The sequence below is a fragment of the Oreochromis aureus genome, linkage group 3, assembly GCF_013358895.1.
Source record: "Oreochromis aureus strain Israel breed Guangdong linkage group 3, ZZ_aureus, whole genome shotgun sequence".
Lineage (NCBI taxonomy): Eukaryota > Metazoa > Chordata > Actinopteri > Cichliformes > Cichlidae > Oreochromis > Oreochromis aureus.
In genome coordinates, this window is record NC_052944.1 from 1,554,573 (window position 1) to 1,576,984 (window position 22,412).

The 22,412-nt window shown below is 44.1% G+C and overlaps 1 protein-coding gene across 1 annotated transcript; it reads left to right on the forward strand.

The window, feature by feature from the left end:
- The first annotated feature begins 1,073 nt into the window (after positions 1–1,073).
- LOC120438850 lies at positions 1,074–3,557 on the forward strand. The gene is made up of 5 exons (XM_039609294.1): positions 1,074–1,490; positions 2,485–2,823; positions 2,977–3,081; positions 3,163–3,197; positions 3,405–3,557. Exons 1-5 carry the CDS (start codon positions 1,484–1,486, stop codon positions 3,555–3,557), a joined length of 639 nt encoding a protein of 212 aa, XP_039465228.1. The 5' UTR covers positions 1,074–1,483.
- Positions 3,558–22,412: the final 18,855 nt, after the last annotated feature.

Consider the following 22,412-nt stretch of genomic DNA (forward strand, 5'->3'; position numbering starts at 1 on the left):
CTGCGGTACCGCTGCGGGGAAGACGGATGCACCTGAGCGGCGTCCGCAATCACGCCTTGCTGGCTTAAAAGCTGAACTAGGTCCTGCAGTGTTGTTGTTGGTACGTGTTCGGCTGTATTTGTATTGTGATCTTGGTCTTAGAATTCTTACATCCTCTAATTTAGTTTTGTTTTTGTGTCAAAACAAAGAAACAAACAGGTCTGTTTAAACTGATCCAATTCAATCCAGGTTAAAATTAAACTGACGGGAAAGGTTGACTCATGAAGTATTAAACAGGCAGATGCACATACAGTACATATTAATAAGGACTGTGTATACTGTCAGTTTTGGTTGATATGATCATGGAACTTTTATGGTCACTACGCAGCTGCTACTTTGTTCAGAGACAGTGGAGACTGAGTTGAGTCTGTTAGAAGAGCTGCTCAGAGTGCTTTTTCCTGTGTGCTCAGCAAACATAGGCCAGGTCACATGATGCTGGTGGTAAATTACCTTTATTTAATAATTACCATTATTTCACTGCACTCTGCAGTACTTGGTCACACCTAACTTCACAAACTCGCTTCACTGCTCTCAGCTATAGTAAGGTGACATTTGCACAGCCTTTAGTCTGCTAAAAATTTTTTACGTTTTAAGATGTGAAGTTAGACGTCAAAACCACACCAGGTGAAAGTGTCACAGTAAGATACATTTGAATTTAATAAACCTCACTTGCATTATCATGGCCAAGCTTTCTGTCATTAACTCTCCTGGCGTGCAGACTGATGTCACTGTGAATTTTATGGAGCTATTGGTTTAATTTATCATTAACATTAGCATCACTGCGCAGGTAACTCCTTATGAAATACTAAGTGAACTTTTGGGGCCTAGAGCTGAAGAAGGGCAAGAGGGGAGAAACGCTTAAACACAGGGAGCACACAGAGAGCCAAGGAATGGAGAGATCTGCAACAGAGTAAAGGGAGGCTACTGGGCAGGAAGGCAAGTGAATGATTAGCCATTGGATGTGCTTACTTGCAGATTGGAGGTGGTGAGTCCTGGTGAGGTTTTCGTGAGAGTGTCCAGTGGGGTGAGCAGAGTGAAGGAGGAGATCCAGTCCCAGAGGAGTGACAACAGGCAGGAGGGCAGACGGGTGAACGAGGTGAGTATGGAAGTCCTTGGTTTGAGACCTGACTGTGGTACATGGACTAAATCGGACAAGCACTGAAGTGTGAGCGTGGCAGGAGGAGAATCCTGTAGGAACTGAGGACAGAGAGCAGCGTTAGATACAAGACGGAACATGGAACATTTAACAGAACACTAGGAAGCCAAGTTACCACCAGGGGTAGTAGGACGAACTGGCGATGAGAAGCAGGCAGTGCTGATTTAAAAACCCTCCTTCTGGTTGCTCCTGGAAGAGGAGCAGGTGAGGTGGCGAAATCTCTGCCTTGGAGGATGGTCTGGACACCTCTGACACACCCTGGAAAATCTCCAGACACTCCCACAGAACATGACAGGTACACTAACAACTATACTATGAATGATGTGCACAGCATTTCAAAAGGACAGGTCATGAGAAGACACTGAACATCATTTATTGATAAACAGAATTCAATGATGGTATTTGGCAGTTAGACTCAGTGGTTCATTACAGCAGAACTGAATCAAAGTAGGGTTTGGAATTAGGACAGGACCCTCCAGAGTGTAGTGCTGAAGGTAGGATGGAGGCTTGGCTGGAGCACTGAGTGACTTGGAGGGTCCCTACGAAGCAGGCCACAAGTGAGAATGCAAGATGAGCAGTGTGATTTCAAGTACACAAAATGGAGGCTTACTGACTTGAAGAAGGCGGGCAAAAAGATGATTGGACTGGAGCAATGATTTCAACATTGAGTTTTACAGTGTGGGAAAGTGGAGGTGAGATAAAGAATAGACCAGCAGACAATCACCAGGAAAGCAAATAAGTGATTAAAGAGCTTACTTATTTAAATTACACTTAAACTTGATGTCTGTAGACAGATGTGAAGTGAACAGTCTGCACCAAAACTTGTGAACAGTAACAAAACCAGCAACTGAATAATGACTGTGATAAATATACAAATACAACAAAGAATATATAATACTGTATAAATTTACTGACGTGTCTTTTGTAAACAGCCTTTTGCAGAAACTTTACTTACATGAAAATAATATCACACTGGATTTTAATGATACCCAGTTTTTGTTACTCAGTGTCAGTTTGCACTCGTGCTCCTAAAAGCACCGTCACTGTCAGTCTGACTAACTGAACATATAAAAGCACAGCCCGCCTCTTTATGTACAGATCACTTTTACTGAAGCACAGTTCAGTTAGTAAAATAGTAGTGTTGTGTGTCACAATGATGAACATGAAAGCAGTTTTACTCTGCACCTTCAGTAAGTACATCTGTCACTTTTTTTACATTTACTTCTATACAGTAATCCAGCAGGACTGAACCTTACGTACATGTCATTAATGCTCGTTGTTTGTTCCAGGTTGGATCTCTGTCTTAGCCTTCGAGTTTCACACTGTGGAGGTTCAGCCTGGTGAAGAAGTCACGCTGCAGTGCTCCAACCTTAGCAGACTTTATGTTCGCTTATCCTGGTTCAGAATGACAAACAGAAAAGGAAAAATCTCTTCTATGTTCAGCCCTGAGAGCAATGCGACTTTTCATGAAGGATTTCAAAATAGCAAATTCAACATGACATCCAACACCTCTGTGCTATTTCTTGAGATCAAACAAGTGGATTCATCTGACTCTGGGCTGTATTTCTGTGGTGAGGACAGTTCTGAAAAGTTAATAGTTTATGGTGCAACAAATTTAAAGGTTCAAGGTAAGATTGATTTTTTTTCTCTGTTGATTCATTAGCAATAATTAAGATATGTACTATTTGTAGTACCTGTCAAAAAAAATAAGAATACTCTTATTTATTGTTCCAATTATTTATTTTTGATTAAATAATGTAATTTAGTTTTCTTTCTTGTAGAAGGTAGATCACAAAATCCATCCACTATGATCCTGGGCAGTTTAACTGTTTTCCTTCTCCTGGTCATCATCGGTCTGATTGTCAAGATCAGGAAATTTTATACAGGTATTTATTTAGTTAAACTTAAACTAAACATGCAACAGTTTTGAGTGAATAACTAACAGATGTAGCTTTTCTATCAAATAGCTGAAGATGACAGACAGAATCCACAACGCAGTGAGGTAATCTATTTTAACCGTAGATTCAGATTGATTGATTTATATATTGTCCGATTCAATCATTCATCAATTAACATCCACTGGTCACCTGCAATCAGTCTTGGGTTAGGTTGAGTTCTGTTACTGAAAATGTACATTTTAGAAAATCAAAGATCCAAATGAATTTCAAATGAAACATTACAGTCTTTGTGTCGTCTGTATTCCCAATAGGGCAGAATTTTGTCTAACCCTACACATCAGAACAAAAATCAGAAGGCCTGTACCACAGAGAGAGCTGGAGCCAAATGTTGTGTACGCTGCTACGAGATAGACTCACAGGAAAAGCAACACAAAAACTCTCTCAAACATTATGTTGTTAGTTGATAAAAAATAGTGACTGATGATGGTTGATGGGGACGAGCTAGTGAGGACTTTGATGTATAGCTTAGATTATCTTATAGTGAAAGTGAGTGAGGCTCTGCTGTAGTGTAATCGTAACACAGATGTAGTTTACCTTGTTTGACAGGAAGAGACTCATCTAATCTCTGAGGCTTATTTTACAGGCTCTGTTGCTGCTAAAAGTCCTGCAGCTTTGTACAAGTATGTGAGGCCAGACTCTGCATCAGCTTTTTTGGTTGTTTGGTTGGTGCAAAGTCTTGCCACTGTGACATCCACCTGCCAGAGCTACAGACTCTTCTCTGGGCAGTTAAAGCTCTAATTAAATTTTGAACTTGAATCTTAATGCAAAATGCATGTATATAATCACACATAAAATCTCATTAAAGCTGAAGCAACAGACTTGCAGGTTGTAATAAAACATAAGTCATCAAAATGTGTTTGAGTTTTTTCTGGTTTGTTCACAACTTATGTGTAAAATTAAACTGAACTACCATTCTGTATGAACAGATATAATATATTTATTGATGAATTTTGTATAATCCTCTGGCTATTGTAAACTCCATGTAGAGAACCCCACTGTCATTGTTTTTAATAGCTTCCAAAAATGGAATTTCAGAGTAACATGGCCATCAACCTTGCCATCAATAACCTTGCTAGCCTTTTTGCCATGAAAGCCTTTTTACAATTGAGATGGTGTGAGCATGAGCAGTGAGTCCAGCCTGGGTGATCCAGTCATCCAGGACGATGGTGACAGGAGGGCAGGCAGATGAAGCGAGAAGGCAAACAGAGCATGAAACTGTGGCTTGTGATGCACAGCAATCACCAGCGTCCAGGTAAGTGAGAGTGCAGCCAGGTTGGAGAATTGGAGATCCATGAAAAGACACAAGGAAATACAAGGTAAGCATAAAATAGAACTACGAAACTAGAAGTCCAAGCACTAACATGGGTTAGCAGATGAACTTGTGAAAACTAGTTCTAAAGAGATGACTTTCCATTTATCTAAAGCCAAACTTAGCATACTGTGATTTGATTCACTAAGGAAGTTTCAATAAAGAACAACTTCTATCTGTCTCGCCACTGAGATACAATAACTTGCCCACAAAATGTTGCAGCACAAACATCTGCAGGAGCACTAAAATGAATGAGGTGTGTTTTGCCTGTTTCAGTAACACGCATTGTTAACACCTTCACCACTTCTTTGGATTGTGATCTCACTGCTTTGAAGCTCCGTCCCAGCATGTAATATTGTAGATTTTTAAAGCATGTACCAAGACTGAGGCCAACATTGTCATCAAGTCTTTACAAGATTTTTTTTTCCAAGCACAGTTTTCCTGTAATATATTAGTAGAAGACAAATAAAATGCATTAACAGATTTGACAGAAGATAAAAGATCGGAATTAGTTTAGCAAAATCGTAATGAATACAGGAGATATAAATTCACCACTGACTAGATTATGAGTAGTTTCTTTCTTATACATACAAATACAAATACTCTTACTTGGCGTTTTATTAGGTGTACCTTACCTGGGAGGACTCCCACCCACACTTCCCCCACCCGCCTTTGTGGTAACATTGCTGTGGTATAGATTCAGCAAGCTGCTAAAATCAGTCTTTCATGCACGTTAAGGCAGCATCATTTCACTGCTGCAGATTTAATGATGGAATCATGTCTAATATTTGGAGACCGTGGAAACCATTCAAGTCATGTTGATGAAAGCAGTCCAAGATCATATGAAATTTGTGACATGCTGCATTATCCCACTGCCTTGTTTCTCAGACTGTGGGGTCGGCCGGCCAATGGACGATGGCTTATGGTGGGGTGCCACAGCTAAATGACCATCAACAGATCCTCTTACTTCTGGTTATATGCATTAAAGCTGTTGATCTAAACAGCCAAAAAGAAAGACATCAAGCGTTTGTGCGAAAGCAACACAGCTTATTTGCATGTGGTTTTAATGCAGAGCTTAATGTTCACCATGGCGGAAGATGGTGGGTGGAGGGGCACAATCTGTAGCATGTTCATGACGGTCAGGAAAGAAAGCTGCGCCCTTTGTATTTCACTCTTACAGTCACTGTTAAACAAAATTAACAGTAAACTGAAATCACTTTTATGTGTTTTATCCTAAAACTTGACTACATGAATTTGGAAAAAAGAAAAGAAAGGAAAATACTGTTGACATTGTTGTTGGCAAACATTAAGGCTGTACTCATACTAAGCAATTCAAATTGCTCTTAACCATGCTTGCTTTAATGTTCCTTCATCTACAAACTGTTGAACTGTTTTTCTGAGCTCATTGGCTTTACACAACAGGTTAGGAAAAGATTTGCTTGGGGTAAAATAAGTCCTTTCTTGAATGAGTATTGCTACAACCCTGTGCTTTTGATGCAGAACAGCAGCTTTGACAGTGATTTTAATTATTGACCCGGGAATGCTACTCTGCTGTTTTTGATGCTGAGCTCAAAGGCAAACACATATCTGGATGCAGCCTGAAAGAGTGACATGACAAACTGGACATGATATCGTATTGAGTTCCATGTGGAATGGTAAGCAGTCAGGGATGGAAGCCTGGCAATCAAATCACAGTATGCTAAGTTTGGCTTTAGATAAATGGAAAGTCATCTCTTTAGAACTAGTTTTCACAAGTTCATCTGCTAACCCATGTTAGTGCTTGGACTTCTAGTTTCGTAGTTCTATTTTATGCTTACCTTGTATTTCCTTGTGTCTTTTCATGGATCTCCAATTCTCCAACCTGGCTGCACTCTCACTTACCTGGGACGCTGGTGATTGCTGTGCATCATTTGCCTTGTTGTCAAAATGAGGCTTCAGACAGGTACTGCTCAGGAACTTGGTCCTATCTCTTCATGTTTAATTTAAAAAGTCTACTTATGCAATTCAAAAACATAGTGAAAGACAAATTTATAAGAAAATTATCTTGTTTCTTTTTACAGAATCTAGTATCAAGTATCCATATTGTAGCGGGCCAGGGCTGTTCGGGATTTGTTATGGACATTTATGTTCTGTTTTGCAGTTATGTTTGTATATGTTGCCATGGCATTACGGGTGACTTTCGCTCTGTGTGTTTCCGGGTGAGAGAGCGCCATTTTGTGTTGTTGTTGTTGTGGCTGGCCGGAGGTGGTGTTAGCGTTGTATGCCCGTCTGCCTATGCTAATAAACGGCTGTGCTCCCTGGCTAGCTCACGGAAGCAAGACCAAACGATACCTCTGTCTCCTCCTTGTCTGAGCTCGCCACAATATATATGGATACTTGATACTGTTATTACCTGTAGTCTGTGCACTTGTGTAGTGTGTGTTTTTAAAGAGAATATAGTTGTGATTGCTTGCAGCATTATAATATTGTGGTAATGGGTGTAAGGATACAAAATAGGCCTGGGATGGAAACAAAGAACTGAGGTGCAGGGCAGAAGGACAATCAACCCCCAGGACAGTAGCAAGAGTTACTGAGGGTGAGGAGCAGACAAAGGGCAAACGGGCGCTACCATAAAAGGAGATGGGGGTCAGGGTGTCAGCACCCTTGGCCACTGTACTAGTGTATTTCCATTGTGGGGGTGTTTACTGTAGGGGGGAGGAGACCAGAAGTTATAACTGTAACTGTTGTGTTGAGTTCTTTAGATCAGTCTTTAGCATAGGACTGCAGTGTGCTGATCTGCAGATGCATCTGTAAGAATAATGGGTAATAAAAGGATTGTGTAAAACATGGAAACATCTCAGCGTGATCTCTACCAGGACCAAAAGAATCGCAGAGACCGGCGTTGTCTCAACACCAGGTTGATCTCTTCACATATCTTCCTCCAAGCTCGTCCTTTATATTCCTGTCTCGGTACAGAAAGCAGCTGGTGTCGTACAGCTCCGGGTGGTTTGCTACAGCGTTGATTAGACTTCCCTCCATTGAAGAATGAAGGGCTTTGGCTGGATCTGCCCCTTTGACCTAGGTCAGAGCCACGTCACCAGGCTCCTGATTGGTTGTCGCCGTGCGATTTGACGCTGGAGTTCAGATTTTTCCAACTCGAGTGGTAGACGCGATACGCGCCTATGCACAAAATGCAACACAAAAAGTGACGCGCGTGGTTTTATTCATGAGTCAAACGCACCAGACGCGCTGCTATGACGCGCGTTTCTCGCGTTTTTGCATTTTTGCGACGCAAATCTGCTTCCGAATTTTTGCGGGACCCGCAATCGCGTGTCATCGCGCTTCTACCTTGACTTTACATGTAAACCTGACGCTCTGGTCGCGTCGGTGTGAACACACCGTAAGTGCGGTGCAGGGTGTGATTTCAGAAAACAGTGGGCTTGTTGGCGGTCGCACAGGATTGTTGTTCCCGCCTCTTTACTTTCTGTTTTTGTTCCTTTGTAAGGTAAAGACTCTACAATAGTACAAAGAAAACAGAGACAAAGTTGAGTCTCTGGCTATGATTCCTCTCCAGTGTGTTGCTCGTGGTGTCCTGAGATAATGTTTTGATGGGACCGCTCCGTGGTGTAGATCGGTGTCCCAGTGAGTGAGAATTTCCTCCCCAGCTTTTAAAGAGAGCCCAGTCTGTGGTTATGGAGTCATGGATTTACACACTTGGTGCTGTCTCAGAGTTCAGTGCTCTCCAGATGTGTTGGGGGTGTTCCAGGTCATGCTTTAGAGCATGTGCTGACCAACATCTTCAACCTCTTCCTGAAGCAGTTGGTGGTCCCCACATCCTTCATCATCATTCCCGTCCCCAAGAAATCAGAGGTCTCAATGTTCTGGCTGAGCAGGAGAGGACACTGCAGTGACCATGACAACCAACTCATGCATCCCACTGTTGCCAGGAAGAAGGATCATATGAGGACAAACAGCAGAGCCAAAGGAAAGAGATCATCTCTCACTCATGGCTCTACTCCACTTTAACACCACCAGGGGGTGCTGTAAGCAGCCTGTTCTACAGGGGCTTGGTCTACAGGGGAAAGTAGCTGTGGCCAAAGCCCTGGCTCCACACATCAGGATCCAAAACCAAGACTGAACAGTCACCATCACCTGTAGAATGTCACAGCCTGGTGTCAACACAGGTAATGGAGACATTTCATTGGCCACACCCACATCAGAATCAGAAACTTTATTGTCATTGTCACAGGTACAACGAAATTAAGAATGGTCCCCGATCATTGCATCATCCCTAGCAATATCAAAATATAAATAAAAACAATAAAATTCAATAAATAAAATAGATAGAATACTTAAAATACTAATAAGACGTAACAGTAAACATTCACATACATTCCCACATACATACTTCAGACTGTGCATAGATTAACACAAGAGTGGCGTGATGGACATTTTTTTGTAGTATTCAGATGTGTTATTGCGGTTGGATAAAAGCTGTGTTTGAGTCTATTAGTCCTTGAACTGATTGCCCTGAACCGTCTGCCTGAGGGCAACAGTTCAAACAGGGAGTGACCAGGATGTGAGGTGTCTTTTATGATGTTTTGGGCCTTTTTAAGACAGTGGATGTTGTGTAGAACTTCCAGTGTGGTGAGTGGGCAGCCAGTGATCTTTTGGGCGGTGTTAATGATCCCTCGTAGTGCTTTCCTCTGAGCTCCTGTGCAGCTAGTGTACCATATGCAAATGCAGTAGGTTAGAACACTCTCAATGGTGGCTCTGTAGAAGGACACCAGCAGTCTCTGTGTGATGTTATTCCTCCTGAGAATTCTCAGGAAGTCTCTGTTGGGCCTTTTTCAGCAGCTTGGAGGTGTTCACGCTCCAGGAAAGGTTCTCCTCTATATTGACTCCCAGGAAGCGGAAGCTTGCCACCCTTTCTACACAGGCCCCATTAATGAATAGTGGTTGGATCTCTGCCTTTTTCCTTCTGAAGTCTATTATGAGTTCTTTGGTTTTTGAAGTGTTGAGGAGGAGGTTATTGGCCTTACACCATGACGTCAGCTGCTCCACCTCGTTTCTGTACGTAGACTCGTCTCCCTTGGAAATGAGCCCCACCACTGTGGTGTCGTCTGCAAATTTCACAAAGATGTTGCTGTGGTGGCGAGGAGTGCAGTCGTGTGTGTATAGAGAGTAGAGCAGTGGACTGAGCACACAGCCCTGGGGTGAGCCAGTGCTGAGACTCAGGGCTGAGGATGTGTGATGGCCAACTCTGACTCTCTGTCTACGGCCCGAGAGGAAGCTATAGATCCACGTGCAGGTGCTGTAGCTTGGCCTTGTAGCTTGGCCACCAGTTTGTGTGGAAGGATGGTGTTAAAAGCTGAGCAGTAATCCACGAAGAGCATCCGCACGTAGCTCCCATGCTCTTCCAGGTGTGTTACTGCAGCATGGAGTGCTGTGGCTACAGCGTCTTCCGTGGACCGGTTTGCTCTGTAGGCAAATTGGTGTGGATCCAGGCTGCAGGAGGGCTGCTGTGATGTGGCTGCGGACCAGCTTCTCAAAGCTTTTCATTACCACTGGGGTGAGTGCCACCGGTCTGTAGTCATTCAGGCCGGTGATGTGGGGCTTCTTAGGCAAGGGGACTATGGTGGAGGACTTCAGGCAGAGTGGGACAGTTGCCTGTGCGAGGGATTTGTTGAAGATCCTGGTGAAGATCACAGCCAGCTGTTCTGCACAATCCATCAATATTCAACCTGGCACACCATCAGGACCCGCCGCCTTCCTCGAGTTAACAGCTTGCAGCATGCGCCTCACCTCGTGCTCTTCCAGGGTGAGGGTGGTGCTGCTGTGGGTGGCGTGTTGCTGCTGTGGCTCCAATACCTCCGGTACCATGGTCTCAAAGCGGGCGAAGAAGATATTCAGCTCCTCTGCCAGCTCCAGGTCACCGTCCGCAGCTCCGAGATTGATCTTATAGTTGGTTAGGTGCTGGATGCCTTGCCACACCTGCCGGCTGGTGTTACTCTTCAGATGGTCCTCAATCCTCCTCCTATAGTCCCCCTTCGCCTCTCTGATGCATCTCTTCAGGTTGGATCGGGCTGTGGTGTACTGATCCCTGTTGCCAGTCCTGAACGCAATGTTCCTCTCCTTCAGCAGCTGCCTGACCTCCCGGGTCATCCAGGGCTTTTGGTTGGGATAAGCCTGGATACATTTGACTGTTGTAACAGTGTCTATGCAGTGTTTTATATAGCAGAGAACACTGTCTGTGAATATTTCCAAGTTCTGATGTTCAAAGATATCCCAGTTAGTCCTGTCAAAACAGTCCTGCAGCTGCTGAGAGGCGCCCTCTGGCCATATGGTAACAGTCTTTGTGATGGTAGGAGCAGTTTTCTTGAGGGGGGCAAATGCAGGGATTAGAAACAGTGACAAGTGGTCAGACTGACCCAGATGTGGCAAAGGTCTGGCCCTGTAGCCCATTTTGATGTTGGAATAAACTTTCTCCAGAATCTTGTCACCCCTAGTGGCACACTTGACGTGCTGGTGGAATTTGGGGATTGCTGTTTTTAAGTCTGCGTGATTAAAGTCCCCTGCTACGATATGTACAGCGTCAGGGTACATGCTCTGTTTATTATTGATGTTTGTATGCAGGAGTGCGATCGCCGAGTTAGCATTAGCATCTGGTGGTATGTAAACAGCTGTTATTATGACAACGGTGAACTCCCTAGGTAGGTAGACGGGCCTGCATTTGACAGTCAGATATTCAATGTCCGGTGAACAGTGACAGTCTGTTATCACTGTGTTGGTACACCAGCTGTTGTTCACATACATACAGAGCCCCCCTCCTTTGCGCTTACCGGAGTCCACTGTTCGGTCCTGTCGCTGTGTGGTGTAGCCTGCTAGCTCAATAGCAGAGTCTGGAATGGATTGATGTAGCCAGGATTCAGTGATAAGAAGGATGCATGAGTCTTTGATGAAGTTATTCGCTGCTATTTGCAACCTCAGTTCATCCAACTTGTTCGCGAGGGATCTGGCATTTGTGATGAATAGGCTGGGGAGCGGTGGTTTGAGTGGCTGCCTCCATAACCTGGCTAGCGCGCCGGCCCTGCAGCCTCGCCGTCTCCTTCTCTCTCGACGCCGCCTGCGCCTCAACCCCGAAGGGATAACAATCCATGGGGAGCCCGGACTCCTCGCTATTTCCACCCGTATCTTGTGTAAGCGGACAAATTTCCTGGTCACGCTCTCGCGGTAACTTACTCCAATCTTGAGGAGATCATGTCGGCTGTAGATGTTATTCGCTTGGCTGGTAGAACACAAAAACAAACATAAGGCGTACAAAATTATCCAAACATAGCATCGATCGGTGGAACACTGAGCTGCTGCAACTATGTGCGCCGCCATCTTTGGTGTTAATGAGAAGTCATAAGGAGAGGCGCAATAACAGGACTAATGGTTGGGAAAAGACAAGTGGTGCTGACAGTGGACTCATCTCTGTGCTTGTCCTGCTAGACCTCAGTGCAGTAGAAAGAAAGTGGTGGATCTATGTTTCTGAGTGTGGGGCCATCAAGAGGCCACAGTATTCATAGAGGGGCCAAGTATTACTCCAACAGCACGTACAACGCTCCTTCTAACTGCTGTTTCCTTCTTATTTCTTTGTATACATGCAGCTCACACTCGACTGTGACTCCTGACTGTGTTTATGGGCCAAAGGTTTTGTTCTTTACATCGTCTTTCTTCTATATAATTGTTAAACATTTAATAAATATGTCTACAAAAAAGATTTTTTAAATTCAGACATTTCACACAGACACCCAAATGATTTCTGACCTGATGCAGGAGGACTGAAGGTGTTCTTGACCAGCTTCTGCTGCTCTCTCCCTGCTCACTGTCAGCAGCTGGCAGGCTCAGGTCCTGCCTGAGACTCTTCATGTCATCTATCAGTGCCAAAGAATATGGGAAATATCAACATGCACAACATGCACATTACAAAACAAGTGCATGAATCAGCATTACATTCATTAGTGAAGTGCTGACGTTCTTTCCTAAACTTTGGGCCTTAATTAACATTACTGTTAACTAATGTTTGCTTTGCTTCTTAACCAGTGAAGCACCGAGGGGCTTTCTGAGGTTCCTGCTCGTAAATGCCCAAAATGAGTCGAGTATTTCTCTGCGACTACAAACTCTGTTTTCATCAGAGGTGTAAATATTACAGCACTGTGTCAGAGTCACTGAGGCTGGAACACAGAAAAAGGAAGTAGATGTATTTATTTTTAGATTTTATTGCCTGGAACCACTTTAAAAATATGCTTTGGGTCACAATCAGCTCCAGAAAACCAGGAATCCACATATGAACATTATCTGTGCAAAGATTTATGCTTCTGCAGGTAAACAGTGAAACCTTACAGCACTAAATGCACAGATAGCCAGGCGTTTCACATTTTGGTACCATCTGCCAGTTTTAATTTCTTATTGAAGAGCAGAAATGATTTAATTTTATTTACATGCTTAAAAATGTTTGTTTTTGAATATTATTTGAAGAATTACCCACTCAGGCACTGTGGGCCTGTTTCCCTTTGCATAACCGAGTGTTGGAAACGCGCCTTTTCTCTTTAAACTCTGAGGGGCTGTAACTTTGGCTTCTATTGGCAGATTTGCATGATTGACCCTCTTTTTAAAATAATTTTAGCCACGAGAATCAAGTTAACATCACTGTTTTTACGTCAGGTCCACCAATCAGAAGCTGCAGAGCAAAAAATACACGTAACCATAAATTTACAACACTCACCCTGGTCCAATCAAATGTCTGTAGCCGGGCAAAATTTGTGATTTTCGACGGGAAACGGCTCTGAGGCATTGTGGGAGATCGAGTGAGGAAGGGAAAGTTCTGGAGTCCCGACTGGATGTTCACACGTTGGAAGGAGCGAATTTTACCTTATATTTTATTGAACGCTGTGCATATTTGTGGTCTGCTGTTTCAGCTGGTTCGATGAATTTTGGTCGGAGCGTGATGAAACTCGCAGTTTTGGAATCTGTGAGATCTCAGCTTTTAAACAATGTTTTGCTAGCTGCAGTTTTGCACTAACGAGGCTGCGTTGTGTTTGTTGTGAAATGACGAACGACTCCTAACTGTTTGTTGTTCTTGCTGTATTTGGTGGTTGCAGAAATGGTTTAAAGGAGCTTTTAGCTGAGATTCAGTTATTTTAGGTACCACACACGCGGGACTGATATTACAAAGCTCGTGTTACAGTCGATTAAACGGGATCTCTGCACCGATACTGGGAGCACTGGGGCTCATTTAATGTTTGTCAGACTTCAGCTACATGACAGCTGTGGGTAAATACAGATTTATGACATACCAACAAACTTCTCAAAATGTCGACTCTAACCAGTTGTTGAAAAGCTTTCATTGCAGGAGGTTCAAATCTTCTTCTATAAGATTTCACACTGGAAATTCCTATTTTTCTCATTAGCACCACTAGTGTTGGGACTTGGATTTGAATCTGATGAGCACTCCGCAAAGGACAGATGAGTGACAGCACAGGGGCACTTCAGGGGCCAATCAAATTTCAGCTGGGACCAGTGCCCCTGTGGCGCCACCCCTGGAACCACTCCTGGCACCATCATACCCCCACAATGGTCATTTAACTCATCTGGTCAGCACACAGATGCAGTCGTTTCTAACTGTGGTTAAGGCGGGAGAAGGCGCTGCACTCTTCTCCTAAATTAGACCATTCAGACAGGATCACGTCACACGAGCTGATAAGGAGAAGCAAAACTGGAAGCCACGACTTTGTTGAGGGTGTTTTTGCAAAGGTCTTTCTACAAATTCAAGTTTTCAAACTGCTTCAACATCTCACTCTGTGTATTCGTGTGTCTCTGAGCTTCGTGCAGGATCATCATTAAAATGGTGGGAAAATGAGCATGATTGCAACGACCACGGCACAATGGATCAAGTTACAAACATTAAGCGATACTGACCAACGCACCACAACGACTGTGTCGCACGACACAGGATGTGATGTCACAACTGGTGCGAGACTTGCTGGCCTGCTCCTATGAGGTTGTTTTCCGGGATGGCTTGTTCCTCTTAGCTGCTGTGGTCGGGGTTCCCCAGGTGTCGGGTGGTTCTTGGGGTCCAGGGTCCCGTCTTTGGCTTTCTCTGAAGTGGCCGGCCTCTGCAGTGGTTGGCTGGCCGCTGCACTGGACCGCTAGTACTCCTTCCCCTCGCTGTGGGAGCTCCATCTGTGGCAGCAGGTGGAGACCCATTGTGTACATCTGCTTCACCCTCGACTTTTCCCCCACCACCCTTCTTTTCTGTCCCTTTTCTTTCTTCTGTTCCTCTGCTTTCTTCTATCTGTCACTGATCTGGCCTTCACCCTGTCCACGCTATAACATCCACGCAGGGGGCTAACGGCATTCTGGCCAGACTGGAGCTCTTAGTGGTAAATCCTGTGGTTTATGCATTTATATGACACATTTAGACCAGAAACACTGGATCTTTATTAGGCGCAAATAATGATTTTAACTGTCTAAAACTGAACGTCAAAGCTCTTCAGAGGTGACAACAACAAACAGATCCTGATCTGTTCCACTGCACAGGTGGACTCCAGTCCAGACCTGGTCTACAGATCTGGTCCAGAGTCATGTTGCTATCGGGGCTGTGTGACAGTATATGCTGCTCTTCTTCACTGCAGTCATCACATCACATGGTTCTGTAATCAGCACAAACACAACCTGAACATCATCCACTGGATTTAGAAGATTCACAGCAGTCATTTTTATTATGAACTATGTGATTTTGTATCTGTTGTCACTGTTTTCAACTCAAAACGTGATCGTTTATTTTCTAGTTTTTTGTTTTTGTTTGTTTGTTTGCCTGTCCCATTTGGTTCTTTAGCCGTCAGAATTGTTGTCTGAAGACCAACAAGGAGACCCAATGGATTTACTTTGCCAAATAGATCATCATTGGTCCATTTGATCGACCTTTGTTGTTATTATTTATTTTATTTTCAGTTGTTACAGACGGGACAGACAGAAGCAGGCATGGAGGCTGGATCTCCTCCATGCCTGCTTCATGCCCTGGGGGGCGGGGCTATGGCTCTCTACACCCTCTAGCAGAGCATTACATGGGGAAACCTTTTGAATACAAGCTGATCCACACAGGTGTGCACACGGGTGTTCACTGTTCATAGACATAAACTACACCTCTATTGTTATGCTGAGTGAACGGACTCTATGGCAGAATACACAGAAGCGCAGAAAATGCAGGGAGTGCTCTTTATTTACTGTGTCAAACTTATTTACACGGGATGAGATAATACTGATGAATAAACAGAGGGAAACCAGGGGAGGAGGCTGACACGCATTCGGAGGGAAAGGGGTTACCCGCGCTCGCAGGGTGGATCTATGAGAAAAAGAAAAAAGAAACTTTAGGGGCAGATGCCAAACCACTGGTAAGAAACAGCAATAAACATGGGGAGAGTTGGAGAGCTCACTTGTCACACTGGCTGTACAGGCTCGGGCGAGGATCCTCGGGATGTGGGAGAAACGCTGTGATTGATCTCCGTAGTGATCCTGGAAATGTGGCTTCAAAAACAGCTGACAGGTAAGCGGGTGATGGATCCGGCTGAGGATACAGGACAACAGGTAAGCAAACAAAATCCAAGACATAGGTTGGCCGTAATGCACACCGCGGAGAATTAACAAACACGTTACCACTCGAGGAGGTGGCAATACTCCGACACCAGTAACGCTTCATCAAATGACGTCTGATGCACCGCCGGTGTGTCAGCATCCCGTGACACACCACCCCGCCTACCTGTGCTGAAAACAGAAGCAGACCCCGTGACACCACACCAGAGAAACCCCACCAACTCCTAACATCTATTGGCTGCTATTTCCAAGCACATTGTGCGCTGTCGGTCCTGCTAGCTACACAACAACATTCAATATTTAGTATTTACTGCTGTTTACACTTAGCTAGATTAACCTGATGGTGTTGTGTTTAGTATGTTGCTCTGTTTTTTTGCTTGTTTTCTCTTCTTTTTCTCTCAACAGGTGATCCAGGAGATGTTTTTTCTCTTCTTTCTCTTTTTAAGTTTCCTTTCTCACTGTCCCTCTTCCCTTCTGTTTTTCTTTTCCTTCATCTTTCTTTCTCCCCTTCCTCTCCCTCACTCATGTCTGTCCCGTCTATTTTCTAGTTTTGACCCTTTCACGCATGAATTATGACAACCTCAATCAGGATTTTTTTCTTAAGTGTTTTTATTCATCTTTAGGCATGAAAAAAGATTTTTGAGCTTCATTTAAACGTGTACTTTTCAAAGAGTTTTTTTTACATGTCCAGTTAGGTGGACAACAGGTTTTGACTGGGTATGGAGGGACACATCAGTGTCCAGTGTAGTGGTTTATGTGCCAGTATACCATCAACACTGACACAAATACAAGCCTTTGAATAGCTGTAACTGTAGTGACCACTGTGTGTGAAAGGGTTAAGTGATCAGGTTTAACAGATCAGTGATAAATCTGTGCTGTTGGATCAATAATGAAACTGCTGTTAGAAACAACTCTGATTCTGGTGTTTATATTCTGATAAAATAGATGATAAATAGTTTCAGTGCGTAACTCACAGAAAGAAGCAGAACAGTTCACATCAGGCTGAAACCTCTGCAGTGTCTTCTTGGCTTCGTCTCTAAATTTTAAAGTTCTGTAGTATTTTATAAGAAACTCCTTTAAATTGTCCTTCATGCAGCCAAGTTTGTTTCCAGTTAATTCCTCCATATAAAGAAGAAGAAATGACTTGTGTTTATAAAGGATCTTCCTGTTATTCCACGTTTGTTGGAGAGAAGTTATGCTTATAAGTTTCCATGTGTAACAGTCGCAATAGTGTGGTGTCTCTTTAAGACAACTTAATGTTTAGTGATGTCACAAGCATGCGCCCTGCCCTCTGTTGTATGAACGGTGCTCGCTTCATGTATGATGAGACAGCAGCCGTTCAGCCTTGTTGGTGAGGAGTGTTTATTAAAGGACGAGCACTGTGGGATTCCCAGTACCAGTGTGGTCGGGAGTTTTTGACTGTCCTGCTGTCTGCCGCCTCCTCTCAACCACTCAATACACATGTCAGAAAAGCTTGCTCATGAAAACTGTTTCCTCTTCCTACTTTTCACAATAAAAGTCCTGCACAGCTGTACTCTGGTTACTTGATATGTGACTATTGTGGTTGAATCAGTTTGGTATCAGATTTCTTTTTTCCTAACACATTAAGGATAATATGCTCTCTTTCCTCTTTTCCCAACTGTGGTATAAAGCACAGCTTAGCCTTAGCAAATGTTCAAAGAAAAGTCGTCACTTCCTGATTTCTGTTTCACTGATAAATATTGTCACACTGGGGTTTTTGCAAATGATGTCAGTGACCACTGTGTGGCAGCTGGAGTCAGACAACTGAAGCTCCCACAATCAAGACCACAAATAGCTTTCAAAGGAGATTTGAAGCATTTCTGTCAGCAAGCTTCATGATTTATGGGACTATAACTGGAACAGAATCTGATCACCAATGGTGAGCTGGCATGGAATTATTTTTATGACACTTTTATCAAAATGATAAATAAGCATGCCCCCATGCTCAGATTTAGAGTGAAATGCAGAAACAATCCTTGGTTTTCTCCTCAGCTATGCAGTCTCCTTAAAAACAGGGATGCTGCTCAGGCCAGAGAAACTAAATCTGGAGCAGATTGGCTGATTTGTGGCAGCTCGGAAATCGTTCAGCCTCCTTCATTAAAATGGCCAAATCACAATCCTGTCCTTCAAAAACTACTAAACATCTGAATGATCCTAAAAAATTCTGCAAAAGAATAAAATCTTCTCATGGTGACATAACCACCAATGAGTCGCAGCCTTTGCTGTAAAGGAGTTCAGGAGTTCACAGATGAAATGTACCTACAAAGAAAGTAGAATTTATTCAAACTTTACCAAGCAGTTCAGCAGGGAGTGGATGTGCTGTTGGGTTGTTGGAGGTACAACACACAAGAGGGCCGATGCAGGTGGATGCAGAGAGAGGCCAGGGCCACGTTCAAACCTGAACACGCTGCACAGTGTTTTGTTCCATTTGTTAGGGATGAATGAAATGCTTCCTTGAAAGGATGTGTGCAGTCACCAGTGGGCGTGGAAGCATGTGCGCCCTCATTTGGTGGGTATTGGCGACTATCAAGCCTTTGAGTCGCCGAGCAGCTGAATAGGGGAATAATGTTGATGCGCCCGCTGTTCAAAACGTAAGTCAAAGTTCCAGATTAAAAACTTCTTTATTTGTAATCAAATCCTTAAAATCCAGAAAAACAGTGATCAAAATCAACATTCTAAGCTTGAGCGGTCAGCAAAAGTCCACTTCTCCCATCACCCACTCATTCACAAAAATCCCCTCGGGACGTGAACAGGTGATATAGCGATCACTATTACTGTTACCGACACCACGTGACCCAAAGCTACGCCCATCCACAACAGTGGGTGTGCAAGAAAAGTCATCCTGTCACACAGCAATGCCTACATCAATCACACCACTCTGCTTAAATAAGAATAATAATGTTTAGTGAAGCAGGTGAACCAAAGGGCTGCTTTTAATAGGCTGGGAGACCCAGGTGTGCTGCTTTAGCTGGTGAGCCTCTTATGCTAGCCTCCATCTATAAGCTGGGATCATAGCAGCACTGCAGTCCTTACTAGATCAAGTATTGTTATTTATGCAGGTGACAAACATTTAAATTCACAGAGTCACAGAATTGAGGCTCGTTTGAAAAGCAGGTGTTTAATGCAGCTGCTCAGAGTTCACACACAGTAGAAGAATCAGACTTGAGTCACATTTCAAACCACTGGAAAAATACTTAGCAAGTAATAATGAAAACACCACAGACTTAGTCCTGTTTAGTCCTGTGTTTGATATTAATGTGCTGTTCAGAGAGGATCTTGTGTCCTCTTTACAAAGCCGCCCTTTGTTTCATGATGTTTGTGTATAAATGAATGTAGGTGTGTTTCTAAGTGTGAAGGAGCCCTGGGAGAAAAGACTGAAGCTTGTGCCAAAGAACAAAAGGAAAGAAAGATCAGCATTAATAAAGACGAGCACAGAAGGAGCCCAAGCATGTGTTTCTTTTTCAGATTTCTCTAAAAGTGTGTGTTCATTTGTTCCATCTGTCTTCTTCACAATAAACAACAGCTGACAGACACACATGCACTCTGTGTCACTTCACAGGGCTGATGAAGGTGGACACAGTAAAGGGAGAGCTGGACCTGCTCTACACATCCTGGACTCTGTTAACAGACTTTATTCTGCAGCATCAACAGATGACGATAAAATATATGAAAATATAGAAACGTTTAACATTGTGACTGTTCACATGAGTGAAGCTGTTACTTTGCTGCCAGGTGGAAAAAGATCCCTAAAGCTGAGTCTTATTAAACATCTGCTGCAGAGAGAGTTTCATGGCCCTGCTTCATCCTGTGCTTGCTGACCACCTCGTCCTGAAACCTCTTCATCATCCTCACAGTTGTGTGAAGAAAGAGGGAAGCAGGTGGAGATGGAAACCATCTGTGCTCCTGTGTTCACTTGTGTGTGTGCGTCTATGGTCATATCTAATGTGTACCTACAGACAAATACAAACACAAACACCTGGCATTGCACAAGAGTCTCTACTGGAGCAACCTGCAGATGTCAGAGATGTGATTAGAGGGTAAAGTGGACCAGTGAGTGCATCTATGTTGTTGTTGTCTGCTGGGGGACAGCAGCAGCTCCAGAGATGCATCAGGATCAACTAATCTGCAAGGCTGCAAGTGTCACTGCAGGAGTTTGAGTCAGTGAGAGACTCAAACTCTGTATTCTGTGAGCTGAACACAGCTGTCAGGCAAACATCTGTGATGGGACGTTTCTTTATTTCATGGTCACTTTGTCACTTAGTTCTATGCATGTAGGACAGCATCACATGTGAGTCTTATGCTGCTTCACATCTTTGTTCCACACACACACAGTGGGGCATTGTAAGTTCATGTGGGTAAAACCTTTATTGAGTCTGTTTGTCATCGACCTGATCGACCTGTAGCACCTACCAGAGGAAGGGGTGGAGTGAGTGTCCAGGGGTCCTTGAGGACGACATTGCCAGTATATAAATGTCTGTGAGGGAGGTTAGTGTCGGGCCCAGGGCCGCTCTGCTGCCCTCACCACCCGCTGCAGTTTCCTCTTGTCCTCCACAGCAGCTGAACCACAGTGTGCAGCAGGAGGATCTCCATGGTAGAAGTTCATGAGCAGTTTGTGATTAGCATTCTTACGTAGATCTCAAATTAAAAACCAATGATTGATGCAAAACTCATTTGTTGCTTTGGGTTTGTTACTTTCAGTTTATTTAATATAAACTTTTATGTCATTTCTTCTTCCATTGACCTGAATCCTCACAGTTTATAGACGGGGCCCTGTTGATGTGGAGAAACATCTGAGCACATGTGATGGCTACACTCGGCCTGCACCCTCCACCCTCTGTGACTGGCTGCACTCGGCCTGCAGCCTCCACCCTCTGTGACTGGCTACACTCGGCCTGCACCCTCCACCCTCTGTGACTGGCTACAGGACTTTTTGACTGGCAGACAAACACTGGCGTACCACAGGGTTGCGTCCTCATCCTCTACACCCTGGTCACCCATGACTGTGTCGCCTCCAACAAAGACAACATCATTTTGAAGTTCAGGGATGACACTGCAGTGATCGGTCGCATCACTGGAGAGGACGACGTGGCTTATAGGAGAGAGGAGGCTGGTCTGGTGTCACGGTGTGAGAACAACAACCTCACCCTCAACACTGATAAGACAAAGGAGATGATAGTGGACACGAGGAAGAAGAAGAGGCCTCACCAGCCGCTGTTTACCCGGGAGCGCGAAGTGGAGAGGGTGAGCAGCAGTACCTGGGCGTCCACATCAGTGAGGACCTCACCTGGACACTGAACACCACACAGCTGGTCAAGAAGGCTCAGCAGCTGCTGTATTTCCTGAGGAGGCTGAGGAAATTTGGTATGTTGGCCAAGATCCTCAGCAGGTTCTACAGCTGCACTGTGGAGAGCAGCCTGACCAGCTGCATCACTGCATGGTACGGCAGCACTACTGCAAACCGGAAACGCCTGCAGAGAGTGATAACAACTGTGGAGAAGATCATCAGGACCCCGCTGCCCTCTCTGCAGAGCAGCTACCACCACAGAGTCCAGAGGAGAGACACACCTCTGCCCTCCAGACGAAGGTTCAGAAGTGTGAAATCTAGAACATCCAGACTCAACAACTCCATCTTCCCCACTGCTATCAGACTCCTGAACAGCTGACCGACCTCAGACTGCAGTTTGCACATCAGGTCACTTTGCACACTAAGTTCATTTTGCACATTAAACTCCTTTGTACATCCATGTACATCGACATCTGCAGACCACACGTGTCTTCAGTTACTTATTTGTACTTATTTGCAGTTATTTATCTTTTTATTTCATTTTTTTAAGTTATTTTTTATCCTCATTTTATCTTTTTATTTATTCTTATCTTGTTCTTTTAACCCTTATCTAACTTGGCATTGTGCACGGTGTGTTTAGATTCAGTTTAAATTCAGGGACATGGAGCCCCTGTTGATCCTCCACCTAATCACACGAGCCAAGGTGTGAAAACGGGTGTGGGTCTCAGTCAGCCAAGGTTTTGGGTGAACCCATTGTGAGATCTAGCCCCACGCTATCATGTGATTTCCTGTGATCAAATGTCCCAGGATGTGAGTGGGCGTTAAGGCGTCCAAGTCCCTCTTCAAGCAACTTAAAGAAGTTCAGACGCTTTTCTTTCCAAGCTCCTTCAACAACATCATTCATAGAACAACTTCCAGCTTCTTTTGCTCGGCTACAGTTTGGATGGATTTGCATTTAAAGATGCAACAGGACTAAAATGGTTAGGGTCAGGAGGTCAAAGGTCAGAGCTCCTGTGGGTCTGAGGGCAG

What these genes read in the sequence shown, in the direction of transcription:
- LOC120438850 (XM_039609294.1), top strand. An exon ending in AACAAATTTAAAGGTTCAAG is followed by an intron (nt 2,824 to 2,976) that starts GTAAGATTGATT and finishes TCTTTCTTGTAG; the next exon opens with AAGGTAGATCACAAAATCCA. An exon ending in AGAATCCACAACGCAGTGAG is followed by an intron (nt 3,198 to 3,404) that starts GTAATCTATTTT and finishes TATTCCCAATAG; the next exon opens with GGCAGAATTTTGTCTAACCC.